The sequence below is a fragment of the Tympanuchus pallidicinctus genome, unplaced genomic scaffold (assembly GCF_026119805.1).
Source record: "Tympanuchus pallidicinctus isolate F22 unplaced genomic scaffold, pur_lepc_1.0 scaffold16, whole genome shotgun sequence".
NCBI lineage: Eukaryota > Metazoa > Chordata > Aves > Galliformes > Phasianidae > Tympanuchus > Tympanuchus pallidicinctus.
The window spans coordinates 4029063-4046281 of record NW_026294679.1 but is presented as its reverse complement, the minus strand read 5'-3'; the positions used below and the strand labels follow the sequence as shown (position 1 = coordinate 4046281).

Below are 17219 nucleotides of genomic sequence, written 5' to 3'. Positions count from 1 at the left end.
CGTCACCCTCCACGTACTTCCCGAACCGCCGCCGCCGCCGCGAGGACCGCCGCTCCGCCAGGGGGCGCTCTCGCCGCGCGCCCGCTCTCCCATTGCGCCTGCGCAGGGCCGCCCCCTCGGGGAAGCGGCGTCTGAGCGCAGTGCGGCGGCGATGGAGCGGGCGGACGGCGGGCGCGTGGTGCTGTGCGTGCTGTGCGTGCTGTGCGGGCTGCCGGCCGCCGGCAAGTCTACGCTGGCCCGCGCTCTGCGCCGCCAACTGCCGCTCCGCCAGGGCTGGGACTGCGCGCTGCTCGTCTACGACGACCTCATCCCGGAGGAGGCCCGGGGGCGGGGCGAGCCTCCTGACGGGGAGCCCCCATTGGTCAGTGCCGCTCTCCTTCCCGCCTTCCCATTGGCCGCGTCGCTCGGCCGCCGTTGCCGGGCGGCGAGGCGCAAACCGCGCTCCTCGCTCCGCAGGACTCCGCCTGGAAGCGGCGGCGGCGGGAAGTGCTGCGGCTCCTGGAGCGCTTCTTGCGGGAGCTGCGCTCCGGCTCCCCCCTGCCCGGCCCCGCCCCGCCCGCCTGGGGCCGCTTCCTGAGCTGCTGCGCCGAGCAGGGGCCGCTCCCGGGGCGGGACGGAGGCGGTGCCGCGGTCCGCCCGCTGTGCGTCGTCCTGGATGACAACTTCTACTACCGCAGCATGCGATACGAGGTGTTCCAGCTGGCTCGCGAGTGTAATTCGTGCTCCGCTCCTCCTGCCGCACGCGGCCGGGCGTGGGTCGAGCGGGGCGTCCTGCTTCGTGTCGGCCGGTGGCAGCGGGGTGGCGCTGGGGGGATGCAGGAGGGTTGGACCTTCCCGGCAGGGCAGCCTTTGCCGCCCGTCTATACGTGTACCGGTGCAGCGCACGGGCTCTCGTTGGTCTCAGAGCTGACGGTGGCTGCGTTGAAAAAACACTGTTTTGTAGCCGAGAGTTTGCTCTGTCAAACCGTGTTGTCGTGCCCTTTGTACCTGTTGTAGTTTCCGTGGAAATAAACAGGAGGCGCTACTTTTGGAGCGAGCAGCATAGGAGCTGCTGGGTCTCACGCTGCCGTTCTCGGTGTGCCGCCCTCAGAACTGGGCTCCTTCATCCGGAGGATCAGCACTCGTGCACGGCCTCGTCCAGACAACTGTCCATTGCATCCCTGCAGATTGCCTGGGCTTCTGCCAGCTCTTCCTGGAATGCCCCCTGGAGCTGTGCCTGCAGAGGAACCGCCTGCGGGGCAGCCCGGTGCCCGAGGGGACGATCTGCCGTATGGCACAGAGAATGGAGCTGCCAGAGCCTGAGAAGAACCCCTGGGAGCAGAACAGCCTCATCCTGAGCTGCTCTGCCTGCACCCTGGAGGAGCAGTGTGATGCCGGGCTGATGGAGGCTTTCCAGTGAGTTCTGTTTGCACATACGGGCGGTTGAAGCTTGTTGTCATTTCATATCATGAAGCTCTTTACTGTGAGAGTGGTGGGACCGCCACCTGTGGATGCCCCGTCCCTGGAGGGGTTCAAGGCCAGGTTGGATGGGGCCCTGGGCAGCCTGGTCTGGGATTAAATGTGGAGGTTGGTGGCCCTGCATGTGACAGAGTGTTGGAGCTTGACGATCCTTGAGGTCCCATCCAAAGCCATTCTATGATCTGACTTCTCTGTAACTATTATCTCACTGACTGTCTCATAAATTTAACTGGGAATGGGGGTTTGCTTTCATGAGCTATCATGACAAAATGGAAGATAGATTTCTGTCAGGACTGTTGGATTAATGCATTTCTCTATTCTTTGTTTCCTTAGCGTGCAGATAATTAATTTGCTGGACGCTGCGTTGCAAAACCCCGTGAAGCAAAACAAGGAAGACACTGAGCAGAAGGTAGAGTGCTGTGTTTTAAAATCCATAGCTCTTTCAGATGATAGGGAATCAATTTCTTCTGGAATTGTGCTCACAACACCACAGTGACAAAAATTCAAAGAGTTCTATTGCGGTTCTGGGTGGCAAAAGCATGCACACGGAGGCTGATCCTATTTGAAGAGGAGAAGGAGCAGACGTGCACTGCGCTGGGCACTGAGGTGGTGCTCACATTTCTCCCCGTTGGAGAATGAGTACTTCAGAGGCTGATCATAACGTGAACGAATTCTCATCTGTTTGCACGTTTCTCCCTGTCTGTTGGTCCTTTTGGATAGGAAGCAGATCGAGCGATCTGTGCAGCCAGTGCTGTCCATCAAGCTGATCAGACGTGCAGACGAATCATCTCTCAAACTATGAAGGAGGCAAAAGGTACGTGAGGCACAGCTGAGGTGGAGCACAGCCAAGCTGTTAGCTGGCACCGTGAGGTTAACCTGTGGAATCCCTTGGGATTAATTGGATTCCCAACCCTGCAGCTGTGACCAAGGCAGTGTCCTTCAGAAGCCTTGCCAGAATTATTGAACAACACGAGCCAAAGTTATGGTAAATGTTAGCTTCTAAAATGAGCATAACATGGCAACTTGAATTTTCTTTAAGATAAGAACGTGCTCCCAGGTGAGATGAAAAGCCTGGCAGAAGAACTCAACAAACTCAAGGCAGAACTTTTGGAAGATCTGCGGCATGGAAGTCATGTGGGAAACGAATCTGGCCAACAAAATCCCACTACTGACCCTGCTACCAGTGTGCTTTCTTCATTCCAACTTGAGGCAACCAATATAGTTAATAAATACATTCTAAAGTAATAATACAGAGAATGTTGGGTTACTTTGAAGAGTAAAGAGCGTTAAAAACGTAACGCTGCTTTAGCAGTACTGCTGAAAACACCCGAGAGTGACAGCTTCCTTCTCAGGGCTCAGCCACCTCTAACTCCTGCTCCTGGTTTATGGAACAGGGATGCTGTAGAGCACAGCAGCCTGGAAGGAATGCCTGGAAGTCAAGTTCCACTTCCCTCTTGCAGTGGGACCATCGGGCTGGCCTGGCTTTCCCAGAACCTCATCCAGCTGAGGTTTCAAAGAGCACCTTGAATGGCAGCCTGCTCAGCTCTGTTCCCAACAGGGAGCTGAGCATTTGCACAGCTCTTTTGTGCCTGACAGGGTGTAAAAGCAGTGAGATGGCATTTAGCACGTTGAGTGATAGGTTAACAGTAAATGAACTGCAGCATCCAAAGTCAGGATACAGACAGTTATGCTCCATTCAAGTGCTGTCTCAGTTTCCCAAGTCCATTTTAGGACAGGCTCTCGGCCTCTCTACAGCAACACCATAAAGGAAAAGATTTGAAACACCTTAAATTGAGATTCAGAGCTGCAGGCACACATGAATACAGGTTGGAATAACTTGGATGTCCAAAGGAGCTTAAAAGTTGGTGCTGCCCTCAAAGCTGTTACAAGACATTCATTTCCATGCATAGGGACATCCAGCTTAGGGTGATGAAAGGCTTGATCTCACCTTCCATACCTTACCTAAAGCACACCTAGGCATGAGCAGCTCACCAGCTGATCCACGTGCAATTGAAAGATGAATCACTGTAAGGCTTAATTAGAAAGTATTATTTTATTCTTACCTTACAAAAGCAAAGCTCCACAACATGAACTACACTAGATATAGTCGAGTTATTTCAGAATTAACCCTGTCTTCTGAGAACATCCACTACACAGTAAAATTTACTTTACAGTTCTAATGGATTTCATTTTTGCATACAAAATATGCTCTTTACATTGAAATACATATTATTAACAAAGCAGATACTTAGAAGCACATATACAAAGATTGCTCAATGAAAAATGCTTCAGCAGGGTATATATTTTCCTGCACCAAAACATCCGTTTGCTGTAGATTCTCAAAGAAGTTGAAAATTAATAGAAAACTTGCCAGTGAAAACTTCTAAATTACATTCCCATCGTCCAAAGAAACAAAAAGCAAAGAAGCAAACCCCAAAAACATCCTGGAACAGAAATACAACAGATCATTTTGCTAGGAAACACTGGCACGAACCTTTATGTTAAAATGCCAATTAAAGTTTGATGTCAAAATTAACTTTATCTAAACATCATATCTGTGACAAACCAACTATTACTACTCTGTTGGCTGTTTTACAGTTGGTTTAAGCATTAACTGAGATGATCTACCAAGATCTTCACGCTTGCTGGAATACCTCTCAAAGTACTGAGTCTGTATGAAGAGTGCTATAAATAATGCATGTTCAGATCATCAACAAATCTGTAAAATAAGCTATCACAATACAAACAAACAAAAGAAAACCATTAACTTAATGTTTTGCAACTACAGAAGTTACCAGAGTCAAGGTATGGGGGAAAAAATAGATCAGCTCGTTCCCAAACTTCCCTGTGAATATGAGGTCAGGTGCTCATCACCACCTTGCAATACAAAGGTTTGTTTTCATAAAGAAAAGCCAGTGCAGCCCATGGAGAAGCCAATGTGGAAAGGCTCACTAGCCAAGGTCTTGATCCCGTGGTTCCTTAAGGGAATCCCTCGCTGACTGAACGGGTAAGGCCTGCTTGTGCATGGCAACTGTCAGGATCGTCATCCATCTTCCAGAATTAGTTCTGTTCTTTAAATTATAGTAAACAATATGTACAACAAAACCAACAGGAAAACACGCCTTCCAAAGCTACTCAGTAGTCAGAAGGAGCTAGTTATAGTCAGGGAACTGTTTGGCACAACAGAACACAGCATTACATTGGGCCCCTTTCAGTGAGGTCACGCAGGCTCCCTCTTGCTACCAGCTGCTTCTCATAGCAACCTTACTGCTCTACCTGCAGTTACATGCAGGGCAATTATGGTTCAGAAGTCACTGCACTTGTTAGGAAGTCCATACTGCTTATAGGCACTGCTGAAGAAACAATATAAAGAACAGAACACAACCACAGCAATCCCTCTGGTGTCAAAGACTGGAGCCACAAACCAAACTCAGCTGTTGTAACCTAGTAACTCACAGCTGGAGGGTATTCCTTACAGCAGTGCAATCCTGGAAGTCTCCTTGCAGCAGCCGGAGCCTAGCAATTAAAGCCTGCACCATGTATCAAAAGGTAAGAAAAAGATTAGTAATTGTAATGGTCTTTAATTAATTTGTGGTTCTAATAGTGTGTAATTTAGCCACCTCTGTGTGTCACCTCAGTACTGTTCTGTGACTGGCAAGGCCACGTCACACAGCCTGTACAGGAGCAATACCTTCCACGTGGGTTCCAGTTCAGTCAACTTCACCATAGCCTTCAAAATACAAAAGGACACACAGGTGGGTGGCTCCAGGTCCTCTGCATGCAGTTCATGCAAAGAGCTGCTGTTTTGCTTCTGAAACTTTATAAAGTGAGAAAGGGACATCGGAGGATTATAAAGAGTGCCATATGAAAAACAGAAATGATATTCTCAGTTATACCAACTCACTAAAACGCATTTGAAACCAAGCCTGAAACCAAAACCGTGGATGAATTGGGTAAGTGTATTCAGTTCCTAGATTTCTAATTCGTTCAAGTGAAAATCACCTCTGGTGCCAAAATTGTCAGGTTCTTTTTCCCTGCGTATTCTTCTTAAACAGAAGTCCTTGTAAGCTTTAGCTCCCATGGCAATACAGATCTGAATAACCAAACAGTCACTGTTCAGATTGCAGACACTGATTTCCAGAACACAAAATCTTCCTACTTTTGACAAAACATTTTCTGCCATATGTTGCTGATAGGAAAGAGGGAATACATATAAAAGAAGCTTTAATTTGTCTCCAGTAAGACAAACTAAGATAAAAGTGCACGTCTAAGTATGGTAAAAGTAATGGTTCTTCAATTTTTGAAGCATTACAAATTCCTGTGTAACATATCAAGAGCTTTTATTAGTTCTGCTAGGATGTTTCATATAAGTTCCTATTAAAGTGCCTGTCCATTAGTCTAGGTGCTTCTAAAGTAACATGTAAAGGATTAAATAAACATGTGCAATGGACTTCATGTACATCCTTGTGTACGTATGCTATTCATCACAATGAATTCAATGTAGCCAGCCAGTGCTTCATGGCCTGCCTACTACATGAATACTTAAAAAACCCAACAAAACAAACCCGACCCCACCACAAACAAACCCTCAGCTCTTCTCTGTACTTCCAGCACAACACATGTTGGGGATGGATGCCAGACAAACTGACTTCCAAGTTAGCCAAAGCTTACAATAACGTGATTACACAGCTTTCAAACAGAAAGGCAACCTACCAGCTGTCGCCCGGCCCAAGATAACACTGAGTATCAGATTCAGCTCATAGACCTCTCCTTTCCATTAGAACTTCCATCAGCCAGACAGAAGTCTAGTTGTGCAAATTTTAAAGATGTGTACAAATGGATTTAAGGCAGTTAACACTGATCTGTGCTAGTACTACAAGAATTGCCTCCTTTTAACATGGATACAATTTTGCTAAGTGTACTTTGCAGTTTCAAATAAGGTGTCAAGTTTATTCCTTCTTTTTATAGGCAGTGAATGATTGGCTCCTAACTTTATTTTCCTACCAGAGTTTCACTCACAATCATCTTTCATCTTCTAGTTTCACGGTGAATCTTAACAATAATAGTTAAATTAGTGTTTTGAGTTTGGGTTATAGTAAGCTAAAACATAATAATCTCATCAGATTAAAGTGAGCTTTAAAGTCAAATTCAATTTGTATGTGAAAGTTGCTTCTGTCTGTGTTTTAACCTTGATAGTAGCTGTTTTTAAGGATAAGTCTCCAAAGCAACCACATCTGTCCCTGCAGTAACCTTTCATAGTTTATGCCTAACATATTTTATCCTATCTAACAAATCTGATGACTGTATTCTACGTGTCAGGACACTCTGTTTCTGCATCTGTAATATTTATGGGGATTTTAAGAGCAAGCAACTGAAATTTCGCAACCAAAACATCTTAATAAATTCCAATTGTTATAATACTTTCAGTGGGTTGATTTCTCTTTTTTTTTTCTTCTTCTTTTTTCCCCTCCTTTTAAAGGCTACATATAAAACAACCACCACACCTTATACAAAATTTCCCTGGCAAGTTTCATGACAACACAGAAATAAATTTGCCTTCTTTGTCCAATAGTTCAACGCAAATTTTCCTTATGGGAATGTGCAAGCTTTCCTTCAGGAAGTATGAAAAATATATTGCAATATGTTAAAAAACTAAAAGAAAGCACGTTCTCAATGTTGGCTATGTTGACCTCTCGCAAAATGGCAAGCAAAGTCATACTTGTTTTTACACTTGCACCCACATATGTTGCACTGAAAAGGATTCTCAAACCCATGACATCCCATGTGAATGGTGTAAAGGATATTGTCCGCAAAATACATGTCACAGTGCTGGCAGTGATGCAGAAGCTGGGGGTCCTGAACAGGAAGGGTGGGAGCTGGAGTGCTTGGCTGGCTGTTACTTATGCTGGGAGTACTGGTGTGGGCGCTGCGCTCGCTGCTCGGCCCCGCCACTGGGCTGTAGTTCCTTTGGTTGTGTGCAGGCCGAGGATCCGGGCTGGTTGGAGATGAACTCTGAGCAATGCTTGCTGACACAGAGGAAACTACAGCGGGCGTAGCAGGCTGCTGCATCATGAAAGGCTTTTCGTCTTGGCAGGTAACAACATCAGGAGAGCATCCTCTCTCGTTTTGGTTTTCGGGTGGCAAGCTGGACAACTGTCCAGCTAACGTAGAGAGCTGGTTTAAAGGATTATCCACCATGAGGTCTTGTGGATCTCTTGGCAACCCACCGGTCTGGGATGACTTAGTCATGTTCTCATAAGCTTCAGTCTGGATATTTGGGATTTCATGAGTGAAATCATTCAGGTAGTCTGGTTTGTGAACCACCATAGAAGGAGGGCTCAAATTAATTAACGCTCTTCTGCTGTACCCCAAGTTGCTGGTCTTCTTCTGCAGAACCCCCCACATTTTCTTGCTACTCAGGGAAGACCTCGTACCCTTGATAGGCACCATTTTATGTTTACGCCTCCGGTGGTGAGATAAGTTGCTTCTGTCACTGCAGCGGAAGGAACACAGCTCACATTTGTATGGTTTCTCACCAGTATGTGATCGCATGTGAGCTTCCAGATGACGTTCGTAAGCGGACGCAAAGGGACACAAATGGCATCTGTGTGGCTTCTCACCTGGAAAATTAAAAAAGATACTGTGGCATCTCACAGGAAAAGTCTTTTCATGGAAATAGCTGTGTGCTGCTCACCAAAGGGCTCAAATTCAGCTTCAGAGTTGTTGCTAGTCTTGAGATTAGCTGGATGTTTGGTGGAATAGCGGAGTAAAGTTACACATGTCTGCCTCTCCTAAGTGAGTGAGCATCAGAAACAACGTGAGCACAACTAGCACAGCCCATAGCCTGAGAATTGCAGCAATGATGCCAAGAACCAAATGCAGTGATGTCCGTGCGGTGCTCTCATTAGATCCAAAATCTACCTCCTCTCTGAAGCATGCAATCAGTTGGCTGCAGTAATGTCTCACTGCTCTTTTAACATCTAGGAAGGGCATTCTTTTGACATCTTCTGCACAATTCTCACTTTTAAACATCTTGGAATTATTATCCAAGTAACCCATGCACACATACATGTACTCGAGAACTGAATTTTCAAAAAGAATTCTGTGGCTAAAGAGTTACTGAAGAAAACTAAATCCAGCTAACCACCAGACAACTGCTCTCTCAGACATGGTAGTCAGGTACTGTCCTTTCTGACAGCTTGAACTTCATTCTTCTACTAGATGACATTTCCCACTAACACTTCTGTAGTTGTGTTTTCAAACACAACTCTTTGAAAGCTTTCAAACAACTCCATGTGTTACCTCTGTAACATCATACTGGGGTTCTCAATCCTCCTTTCACAGATTGATATCTTAGGAGTTTTTGCATTCCATGTGTGGATGGTTAGAAATGCCTTTGGTGTGATTTGATGCATGTCCAGGTGCTGACATGCCACATCCCTTACCTTCCACATGCTTACCTTCCTACCTAGAATGATATGCCAATGTCTAAACTGCTTTTGAGCAACTTCTGTTGCAAAATGTTTTGCAAACTGCAAAACAGAAGAGTGTGATCCTTCTCTTCAGCCTTTAAGTTCTTTTGAAGCATTCTCTATCGTTGTGAAAACAGGCCAACAGAACTGCTTTGTGGCTTTCAAAATCCATTATCTACAACAACAACAAAAACCAGATGTCTGAATGCAGTCAGGGCTACTGATAATATGCAAGCACTGCACAGGACACACAAGGTGTCACATGACTAATAGTCACACAGCCCTTCCCATGGCAAAGTTAATGCAGTTCTTATTTCACTCTAAACTGGTGACACAGAAAAAGATCTGCGTGTCGTGTTGCAAACCCTTAAACACAGCACAGCCAGTAAACCACTGACAGCACTGCTATTAAGACCCAGTATGAATTTTATTCAGAGTAAATTGCACTTAATAACAGTCGTATGGTCATGCCTGTGCCATAATTGCTTTGGTAGATACTTGCTGCACTTGCACATTATCCAGGACGCATCATCTGTTTGCTTACATCTCTCTGAGCTACAGGTCAGCTCCCAGTTCCCTATTGCTGGCTCACTCTGAGCTTTCATAGTCATGCAATCCATGTCTTAGCCCTTTGCCACACTTCCTCCCCATGCTTCTGAGCACAATAAAACAGAGGCCTTGGATCAACTTGCCTTTAAGTAGGACAGTTTCCTTGATCAAACAAGTCATGCATTTACTCTCCAATTCTGGCAACATTTGCAAATGCACTGAGAACAGTCACCTGTCACAGAAAGCTCTGCTCTTCCAGCATTTCCCAAAACTTGAAGACAGAGCAAAGATTTTATTTGAAACAAAGAAGGCATATGAAGAACTGATGGTTTTATGTGTTGTGAGCAACTTACCATTGTGAAGTTCAGGTCTGGGGTGATGCTGACAATATTACATGCTACAGCCATGAGAAACAAGTCTGAACGTTAGCCAGGGCACAAACCCTAAGTGTCACACTTGTCCCCAGAGAGGACCTTCCTGTTTGCAGATGGTACACAGTCCTCAGAAGGCTTGGTTTTGAATAATTACCAGTGGGTCAGAAATTTTGATGACGTTTCTCAGCACTTCAGCTTTCAAATGGAATTCATCTTGTTTTCGTATATTACAACTGTACTGAAAAGGTCATAATCTATAGCAGATATTGTTTTGCTAGCTCAAGCCACCAAATGACTTCTGTTCCATAAAGCAGCAGCAGGATAAGGCATTTGGAGAACACAAAAGAGCTGTTAAGAGCTAAGAGTATAGGAGAACATAGACAACTTTCTATAGTAAGGGAAGGAATACTGACACTGTACTGTTAGCCACGTTCTCACACTTGAAGAAGTAAAGCTTCATTTTTGTTTTGTGGTACAAGAAAGATTTACAACATTTGATATTAAATAACAATACATTGTTCCAGCCATTCTCTTTGAGGCTCCCCATGCACACAAAGCCAAAGACATCTCAGGAATCAGCAAACAAACAATACCACCACCACCACCAACAACAACAAAAAAGCAGGTTATCTGCCGAGTAACTCAAAGAAATATCACACTGCTTGAAGATGACAGCTGCTCATATGCAAAACGTAACACTGAGTGCACACCACAGTGCCTCACTGTGAAGTACTGTAGAATATTTCATACCTGTATGAATTCTGATATGCTCTATCAGCCTTGCTGTTCCTTTGCTGGCATAGTTGCAGTAGCGACACTTCAATTTTCCATCAAATGTCCTTTCAAATCCATCCACTAACATTCCTGAGTTTTCATCCAGTGAAACTTCAACAGAAGGATGATCCAGCCCATTCTGATCACCTTCAGTCCCAGCTGTGAAGAATGCAACAGGCATTTCAATAGACAATCTCTGAGATAACAGCTGTTGTGCTGTGAGATATGCCAAGTATCTCTGCTTCCATACGCCCTTGCTCATTAAACACACAGAACTATCAGAACAAACCCTAATAAAGATAAGGGTACACATACATCCTCTGTGATGTAAAAACTACTACTAGAAGTGCTTCCACATAATGGGAGTAGTGTGCATAATTATCCAGAATGTAAACTGTGCAGTCATTTCCCAGAATCCAAAATGCTGATAGGACTGAAGTTAGCTTACCTCCCTGAAGAGTCTCTGCTTCCTTGTCTCCACTAACAGATCCAGAAATCATATTCACATGGTGAGTCTGCTGTGTAAGGTATTCCTGAAAATCTTTTACAAAGTCCAAAGGTTCTGGCTTCTTTTCACCCATATTCCCTCTTTAAGTTTACAACCTCTTGTGCCTAGAAGGAAAAATATGTTCAAATCACAAGTTCCACTGCATTTAAAAGCATTCATAAAACGAAGCTTTTTATAGGGAGGGACTATTTTTATCGTGTATCATGTCTAAATACATGAACTGACAACCATAATTTCAGGATCTTAATAATCAAGATCATTAAGTAAGTATTAGTATGAAAATCATCTGCAGAAACAGGAAAATAAGGACTACATAAGAGCAGGTGAAATGACATAATCAAAATCATCAAGAGACTGCAGGTCCCAGCTCGGCAACACAAGCAACTCCCATCACGACCTACCTCAGTTTAATTATTATTAACCATCTTGATGAGGGGATTGAGTGCATCATCAGTAAGTTTGCAGACTGCACCAAGTTGGGAGGGAGTGCTGATCTGCCTGAGGGGAGAAAGGCACTACAGAGGGACCTGGATAGACTGGATCATGGGCCAAGGTTAACTGTGTGAATTTCAAAAGGGCCAAGTGTTGGGGCCTGCATTTTGGTGCAACAACCCGGGAAACCCTACGGGCTTGGGGAGAAGTGGCTGACAGAGGTCTGACAGAAAGGGACCTTGGTGTGCTGATGGACAGTACTGAGTATGAGCCCAGGAGGCTGAGAAGGCCAATGGCATCCTGGCTTGGATCAGGAATGCTGTGGTGAGCAGGACTAGGGAAGTAATCGGCACTGGTGAGGCCTCACCTCGAGTGCTGTGTTCAGTTTTGGGCACCTCAGTACAGAAAGGACACGGAGGTGCTGGAGCAGGTCCAAAGTTGGGCAACAAGGCTGGTGAAGGGCTTGGAGAATATGGCCTATGGGGAGAGACAGGAGGGACTGGGGCTGTTCAGTTTGGGGAAAAGGAGGCTGAGGGGAGACCTTACTGCTGTCTTCCAGTATCTGAAAGGTGCCTACAGTGAGAGTAGGGTTGGTCTCTTCTCGCTGGTGACAAGATGAGGGGAAATGGCTTCAAGCTGCACCAGGGTAAGTTTAGGTTGGATATCAGGAAAAGCTTCTTTACAGAAAGGGTTGTTAAGCACTGGAATGAGCTGCACAGGGAGGTGGTTGAGTCACCATCCCTGGACGTGTTTAAAAACCGTTTGGATGTGGTGCTCAGTGATTTAGCAGAGAGTTGTTAGAGTTAGGGTGGTGTGGTTAGGTTGTAGTTGGACTGGATGATCTTTAAGATGTTTTCCAACCTGAGCAATTCTATGATTCTGTGGGGTGGTTTATTCAGCACCTGGCCTGATGGCTGCTGATGGGTATCACCTGTCTCGAAGGGGGAAACGATCCTTGCCCAGGAGCTAGCAGGGCTTGTAGAGAGGGCTTTAAATATGAAGAGGGAATATATTAAAACTAGGCCTGCTAGAGATGAGCCTAGAGGAGTGATAATGGGATTAGGGGTGAGGCAATGGGCTCAGCTGAAGTGCATCTACACCAGTGCATGCAGCACAGGCAACAAACAGGAGCTGGAAGCCATGGTACAGCAGGCAAGCTATGACTGAGTTGCCATCACAGAAACGTGGTGGGATTGCTCCTGTGGCTGGAGTACTGGAATGAATGGCTACAAGCCCTTCAGAAAGGAAGTGCAAGGAAGGAGGTGTGGTGGCATGGCTCTCTATGTTAGAGAGCGTTTTGATGTTATTGGGCTTGTGTCAGGGGCAGACATCCTGGTGGGGGTCTTTTAAAGATCACCTAACCAGGATGAAGAGACAGATGAGGTGCTCTATGAGCAGCTGGCAGAAGTTGTGTGATCACCAGCCCTTGTTCTCATGGGGAACTTCAACTTCCCTGATCTATGCTGGGAATACAACGCAGCACAGAAGAAGCAGTCTGTTAAGTTTTTAGAGTGTATAGAAGATAACTTCTTTCTGCAGCTAGTGAGAGAGCCCACCAGGGGAGGTGCCCTGCTAGACCTGCTGTTCACAGAGAAGGTCTGGTAAGAGACGTGGAGGTTGGGAGCTGTCTTGGACACAGGGACCATGAAGTCTTAGAGTTCTCGATTCCTGGTGGAGCCACAGGAGGGGACAGCAAAACCTTGGGATTCCAGAGGGAAGATTTCAAATTGTTCAGACTACTACAGAGGGTCCCTTGGGATTCAGTCTTGGTGGGTAAAGGGGTCCAGGAAGGCTGGTTGCTCCTCAAGAAAGAAGTCTTAAAGGCACAGGAACAGGCTATCTATCCCCCTGAGCCACAACATGAGCAAGGAAGAAGACCAGCGTGGATGGACAGGGAGCTTTTCCTGAGACTCCAGGAGAAAAAGAGAATCTACCTCCTGTGGAAGAAGGGAGAAGCTGGCAGCCCACAGCATGGACAGGTACACACTTTGCTGGGTAAGGAGCTGGCTGGAGGGCTGAGAGTGGTGCTGAATGGAGTCAAATCCAGTTGGTGACCAGTCACGAGTGGTATTTCCCAGAGGTCAGTGTTGAGGCCTGTCCTCTTCAATATCTTTACTGATGACCTGGATGAGGGCATTGAATGCACCCTCAGTAAGTTTGCAGATGACACCAACTTGGCAGAGTGTCAATCTGCCTGAGGTAGCAAGGCCCTACAGAGGGATCTGGACAGGCTGGATGGCTGAGCTGAAGCCAATGGGACAAGGTTCAAGAAGACAAAGTACCAGGTCCTTCACTTTAGCCACCGCAACCCTAGGCAGTGCTACAGGGTTGGGGCAGAGTGGCTGGAAGACCCTGTAGAGGAAATGGACCTAGGGGTATTGGTTGATGCTTGGCTGAACGTGAGCCAGCAGTGTGCCCAGGTGGCCAAGAAGGCCCATGGCATCCTGGCTTGTATCAGAAATAGCGTTGCTAGCAGGAGCAGGAAAGCAATTGTCCCTCTGTACTCAGCACTCATGAGGCTGCAGCTCAAGTACTGTGCTCAGTTTTGGATCCCTCTCTGCATGAAAGACATCCAGGAGAGTAGGGCAACTAGGCTGTGAGGGGGCTGGAGCACAGGCTTTATGAGGAGCAGCTGAAGGAGCTGGGATTGTTCAGTCAGTAGAAGAGCAGGCTCAAGGGAGATCTTACTGCTCTCTGTAACTACCTGAAGGGAGGTTGTAGTGAGCTGGAGGTCGGCCTCTTCTCTCATGTAACTGGTGATAGGACCAGAGGGAATGGCCTCAAGTTGCATCAGGGGAAATTCAGGCTGGTCGTGAGGAAATAATACTTCTCTGAAAGAGTGGTCAGGTGCTGGAATGGGCTGCCAGGGGAGGTGGTGGAGTCACCAACTGGACGTGTTCAAGGGATGTCTGGATGTTGTGTAGAGGGATGTGGTTTAGTGAGACCTATTGCTGATAGGTGGATGGTTGGACTGGATGATCTTGTAGGCCTTTTCCAACCTTGGTGATTCTATGACTCTATGCTCTATTTATTTTATTTTTTTTCCTAATGGATTGTACCTGAACTTTAGTTTCCTACTGAATAGGGAGCATGCCCAAAAATGTACTCCTGTTATGTCAGACAAAACAAAAAGCAGAGATACCCCACCTCCCTGAAAGGGGAAAAAAAATAAAGAGAAGGAAGAAATCCATTATTCTTCCCAACCTCTGTGAGTTGTAGGAAAGAAACTTGAAAAAATTGTATATGTTTTGGAGAACAAATTCTAATATTCTAGTGCTGTACACTTTATTAGAATTCAGCATTGCCAGTAAAAGCATTACAAAGTTTCATCTGCTTCATCTATCGCACCAGAGGACAATTCTATGTACCTGATAGTTTGTTTCCAGGGAAGAAATGGTTCCAAAGAAACCAGAGATTGATAATTCTGCCGTAGCATCTGCTCTGCTGTCTCATGTTGGGGAATGACTAGAGAATTAGTAAGGACAGAAAAAAGCCTTGGAGAAAGCAGTGTTTCTTTCACCTCAAAATCTTAGCTTCCTGTTCTGCAGTGGTCTTAATTCACTTATTTATTATGCACTGAAATAATAAAAATATTCACCAGAAGTCACTTGTCATGCTTTTTTTTCTGGGACTGTAAGTGACAAATCTTTAAGGTGAATCTGTGAATACAGAAGTCAGGCTCAAGTGGAAAGAGGAAGATGGGCCTGTCACATTACTGTTCCTGCAGATTGTAATCAGCATCATTTACTGCTACTTTTCCCATAAGAACATCACTTTTTTCCAGTAGTTACTACACAAAACACAAGGTAAGCTGTGAAAACTCAAGTTATGAATTCAAAACCATATTCAACAACAAACATGCCTCTTTAAAATTATTTGCAAGCGTTAATTCACTTTTTGTATCCACATCACACCTATGTAACTGTTGTCATTAACACTGTTCAATTAATTTTGACCACGTCGTCACATATTAATTTTGCATACCTTTTTTTTTTTTTGGATGTCACCAGCCTGATGTAAGCTTAGGTCAATTTGTGTTCCATTTGTTGGTGTCTCCTGCAATGAGGAAAAAAAAACAAGGACATCAAGACATGAATTATAGATATGAAAGGGGTATACAGGACAATGTAGTACAGTGATGACCAGGCTTCCTTCTAGCAAGTCAAGAAATTGGACTGGGAAAATATAATGTTTTGGGGGGTTCTCCTTTCTCTATGTCAACAACTCAATTTACAGATGCCCACCGCTCTTTTTCATTTTAGGACAGATAAATTGCCACAATTTGACAACAACCCTCTACATCTGCATGCATAAAAGAACCTTATCTGACAGAGTCTGTTTTACAGCAGACACACCTTACAGCTCTCCCTTCCAGGGAAGAATGATAGTAGCTCAGGCTACTGCATACTAGTAAATGCAACTTTAATTATTAGAACCCAAGCAGAGCAGCTCACATTTCATGTACTCAAATGAACTGAGCACATTGGGCACTTTCTCTGCCCAATTGAGCAGAACATGGATTATTGGCTTACTACACAGTTGTTCCACATAGCATTGGTTGCAATGCTACATGCCAGGCTTATGGTGGACAAAGTGCTGTAGGACACGAACCCCCTTCTCAGAATCACAGAACGGCCAGGGTTGGAAGGGACCTCAAGGATCACGAATCTCCAACCTGCTGCCACATGCAGGGCCACCAGCCTCCACATTTAATACCAGCCCAAGCTGCCCAGGGCCCCATCCAACCTGGCCTTGAACACCTCCAGGGATGGGGCATCCACAGCCTCTCTGGGCAGCTGTTCCAGTACCTTCACACTCTCATAGTAAAGAACTTCCCCCTGACATCCAACCTTAATCTTCCCTCCCTCAACTTCAAACCGTTTCCCCTTGTCCTGCTGTTATCTACCCTTTCAAGAGTTACCCACACCCGTGTCCCAGTCTCTAGACATTAAGTTTTCATCCAAGCAAAATACATCTCAGTGGAAGGCACAGAGCTTTGGGACACCACAGCTCCATCAGGTGCTCAGATCCCATCCCCTGACCTTGGGTGTGCGCATGATGGGGCAACACCACTTCTTGGGCCGCCTGAGCAGTGCCTCACCAACCTTACAGTGAACATTATATCCAGCCTGAATCTCCCCTTCTTTGGTCTGACACCATTTCCCCTAGGGGTGCTGCAGCAAACCCGCTGTCTGTGTATGGCACAGCCCTGTAGGCTGCTCCCAGCTCTCCCCCAGCCCTCAACCACACGACTCTGCCATGAGAAACCATTCAGACGCCACAAAATCATCAGTAAATTGTATTTAGTTAAAAAAACAAAAAGCACCAACACATCAGACTTCAGGAATTGCGGCTGCAGGAGAACAGCGTGACAGGACTAACAGCACACATCCGCATCCCACTTACTTTTAAGGAATCAGAAAGGAAAAGGAAAAAAAAAAAGGGGGGTGTGGCAGAAGAGCCGCCTGTCACAACCTCATCTTCTCCCGTATAAAACGAACGAGGCAGAAGGCCCCGAGCTGGCAGCTTCCACAGAGCGAGAGAGAGTGGGGCTCCATCTCCACAGCACCGCCGTCTCAGCGCCAAACGGCCCGGGACGCGTCCGCCTCAACCGCCGCCTGCCCCGCGTGAGGTGGCCGCGCCGCTTCACCC

General features: G+C 46.1%; 2 protein-coding genes across 3 annotated transcripts; one reads left to right on the top strand and one right to left on the bottom strand.

The window, feature by feature from the left end:
- Positions 1–136: 136 nt before the first annotated feature.
- Positions 137–3634, top strand: PSTK (phosphoseryl-tRNA kinase). The gene is given in 8 exon segments (XM_052677139.1): positions 137–361; positions 457–712; positions 997–1101; positions 1104–1395; positions 1792–1867; positions 2179–2272; positions 2498–2662; positions 2768–3634. Coding segments are annotated over 8 exon segments (1416 nt in total). The 5' UTR covers positions 137–151; the 3' UTR covers positions 2986–3634.
- Positions 3493–17162, bottom strand: IKZF5 (IKAROS family zinc finger 5). Of its 2 annotated transcripts, none has more exons than XM_052677123.1 (5): positions 17043–17162; positions 15555–15623; positions 11076–11241; positions 10604–10786; positions 3493–8078 (listed from the first exon to the last, which is right to left on the bottom strand). In XM_052677123.1, exons 3-5 carry the CDS (start codon positions 11206–11208, stop codon positions 7129–7131), a joined length of 1266 nt encoding a protein of 421 aa, XP_052533083.1. In that variant the 5' UTR covers positions 11209–11241; positions 15555–15623; positions 17043–17162; the 3' UTR covers positions 3493–7128. The 2 variants fall into 2 exon arrangements, with proteins under 2 accessions (XP_052533083.1, XP_052533084.1); XM_052677124.1 differs by lacking the exon at positions 17043–17162 and adding an exon at positions 16974–16993.
- Between the last annotated feature and the right edge of the window lie 57 nt (positions 17163–17219).

What these genes read in the sequence shown, in the direction of transcription:
- IKZF5 (XM_052677123.1), bottom strand. Translation starts at nt 11,208, where the DNA reads ATGGGTGAAAAGAAGCCAGAACCTTTGGACTTTGTAAAAGATTTTCAG. An exon ending in AGCAGAGACTCTTCAGGGAG is followed by an intron (nt 10,787 to 11,075) that starts GTAAGCTAACTT and finishes CATTCTTCACAG; the next exon opens with CTGGGACTGAAGGTGATCAG. An exon ending in GCATATCAGAATTCATACAG is followed by an intron (nt 8,079 to 10,603) that starts GTATGAAATATT and finishes TTAATTTTCCAG; the next exon opens with GTGAGAAGCCACACAGATGC.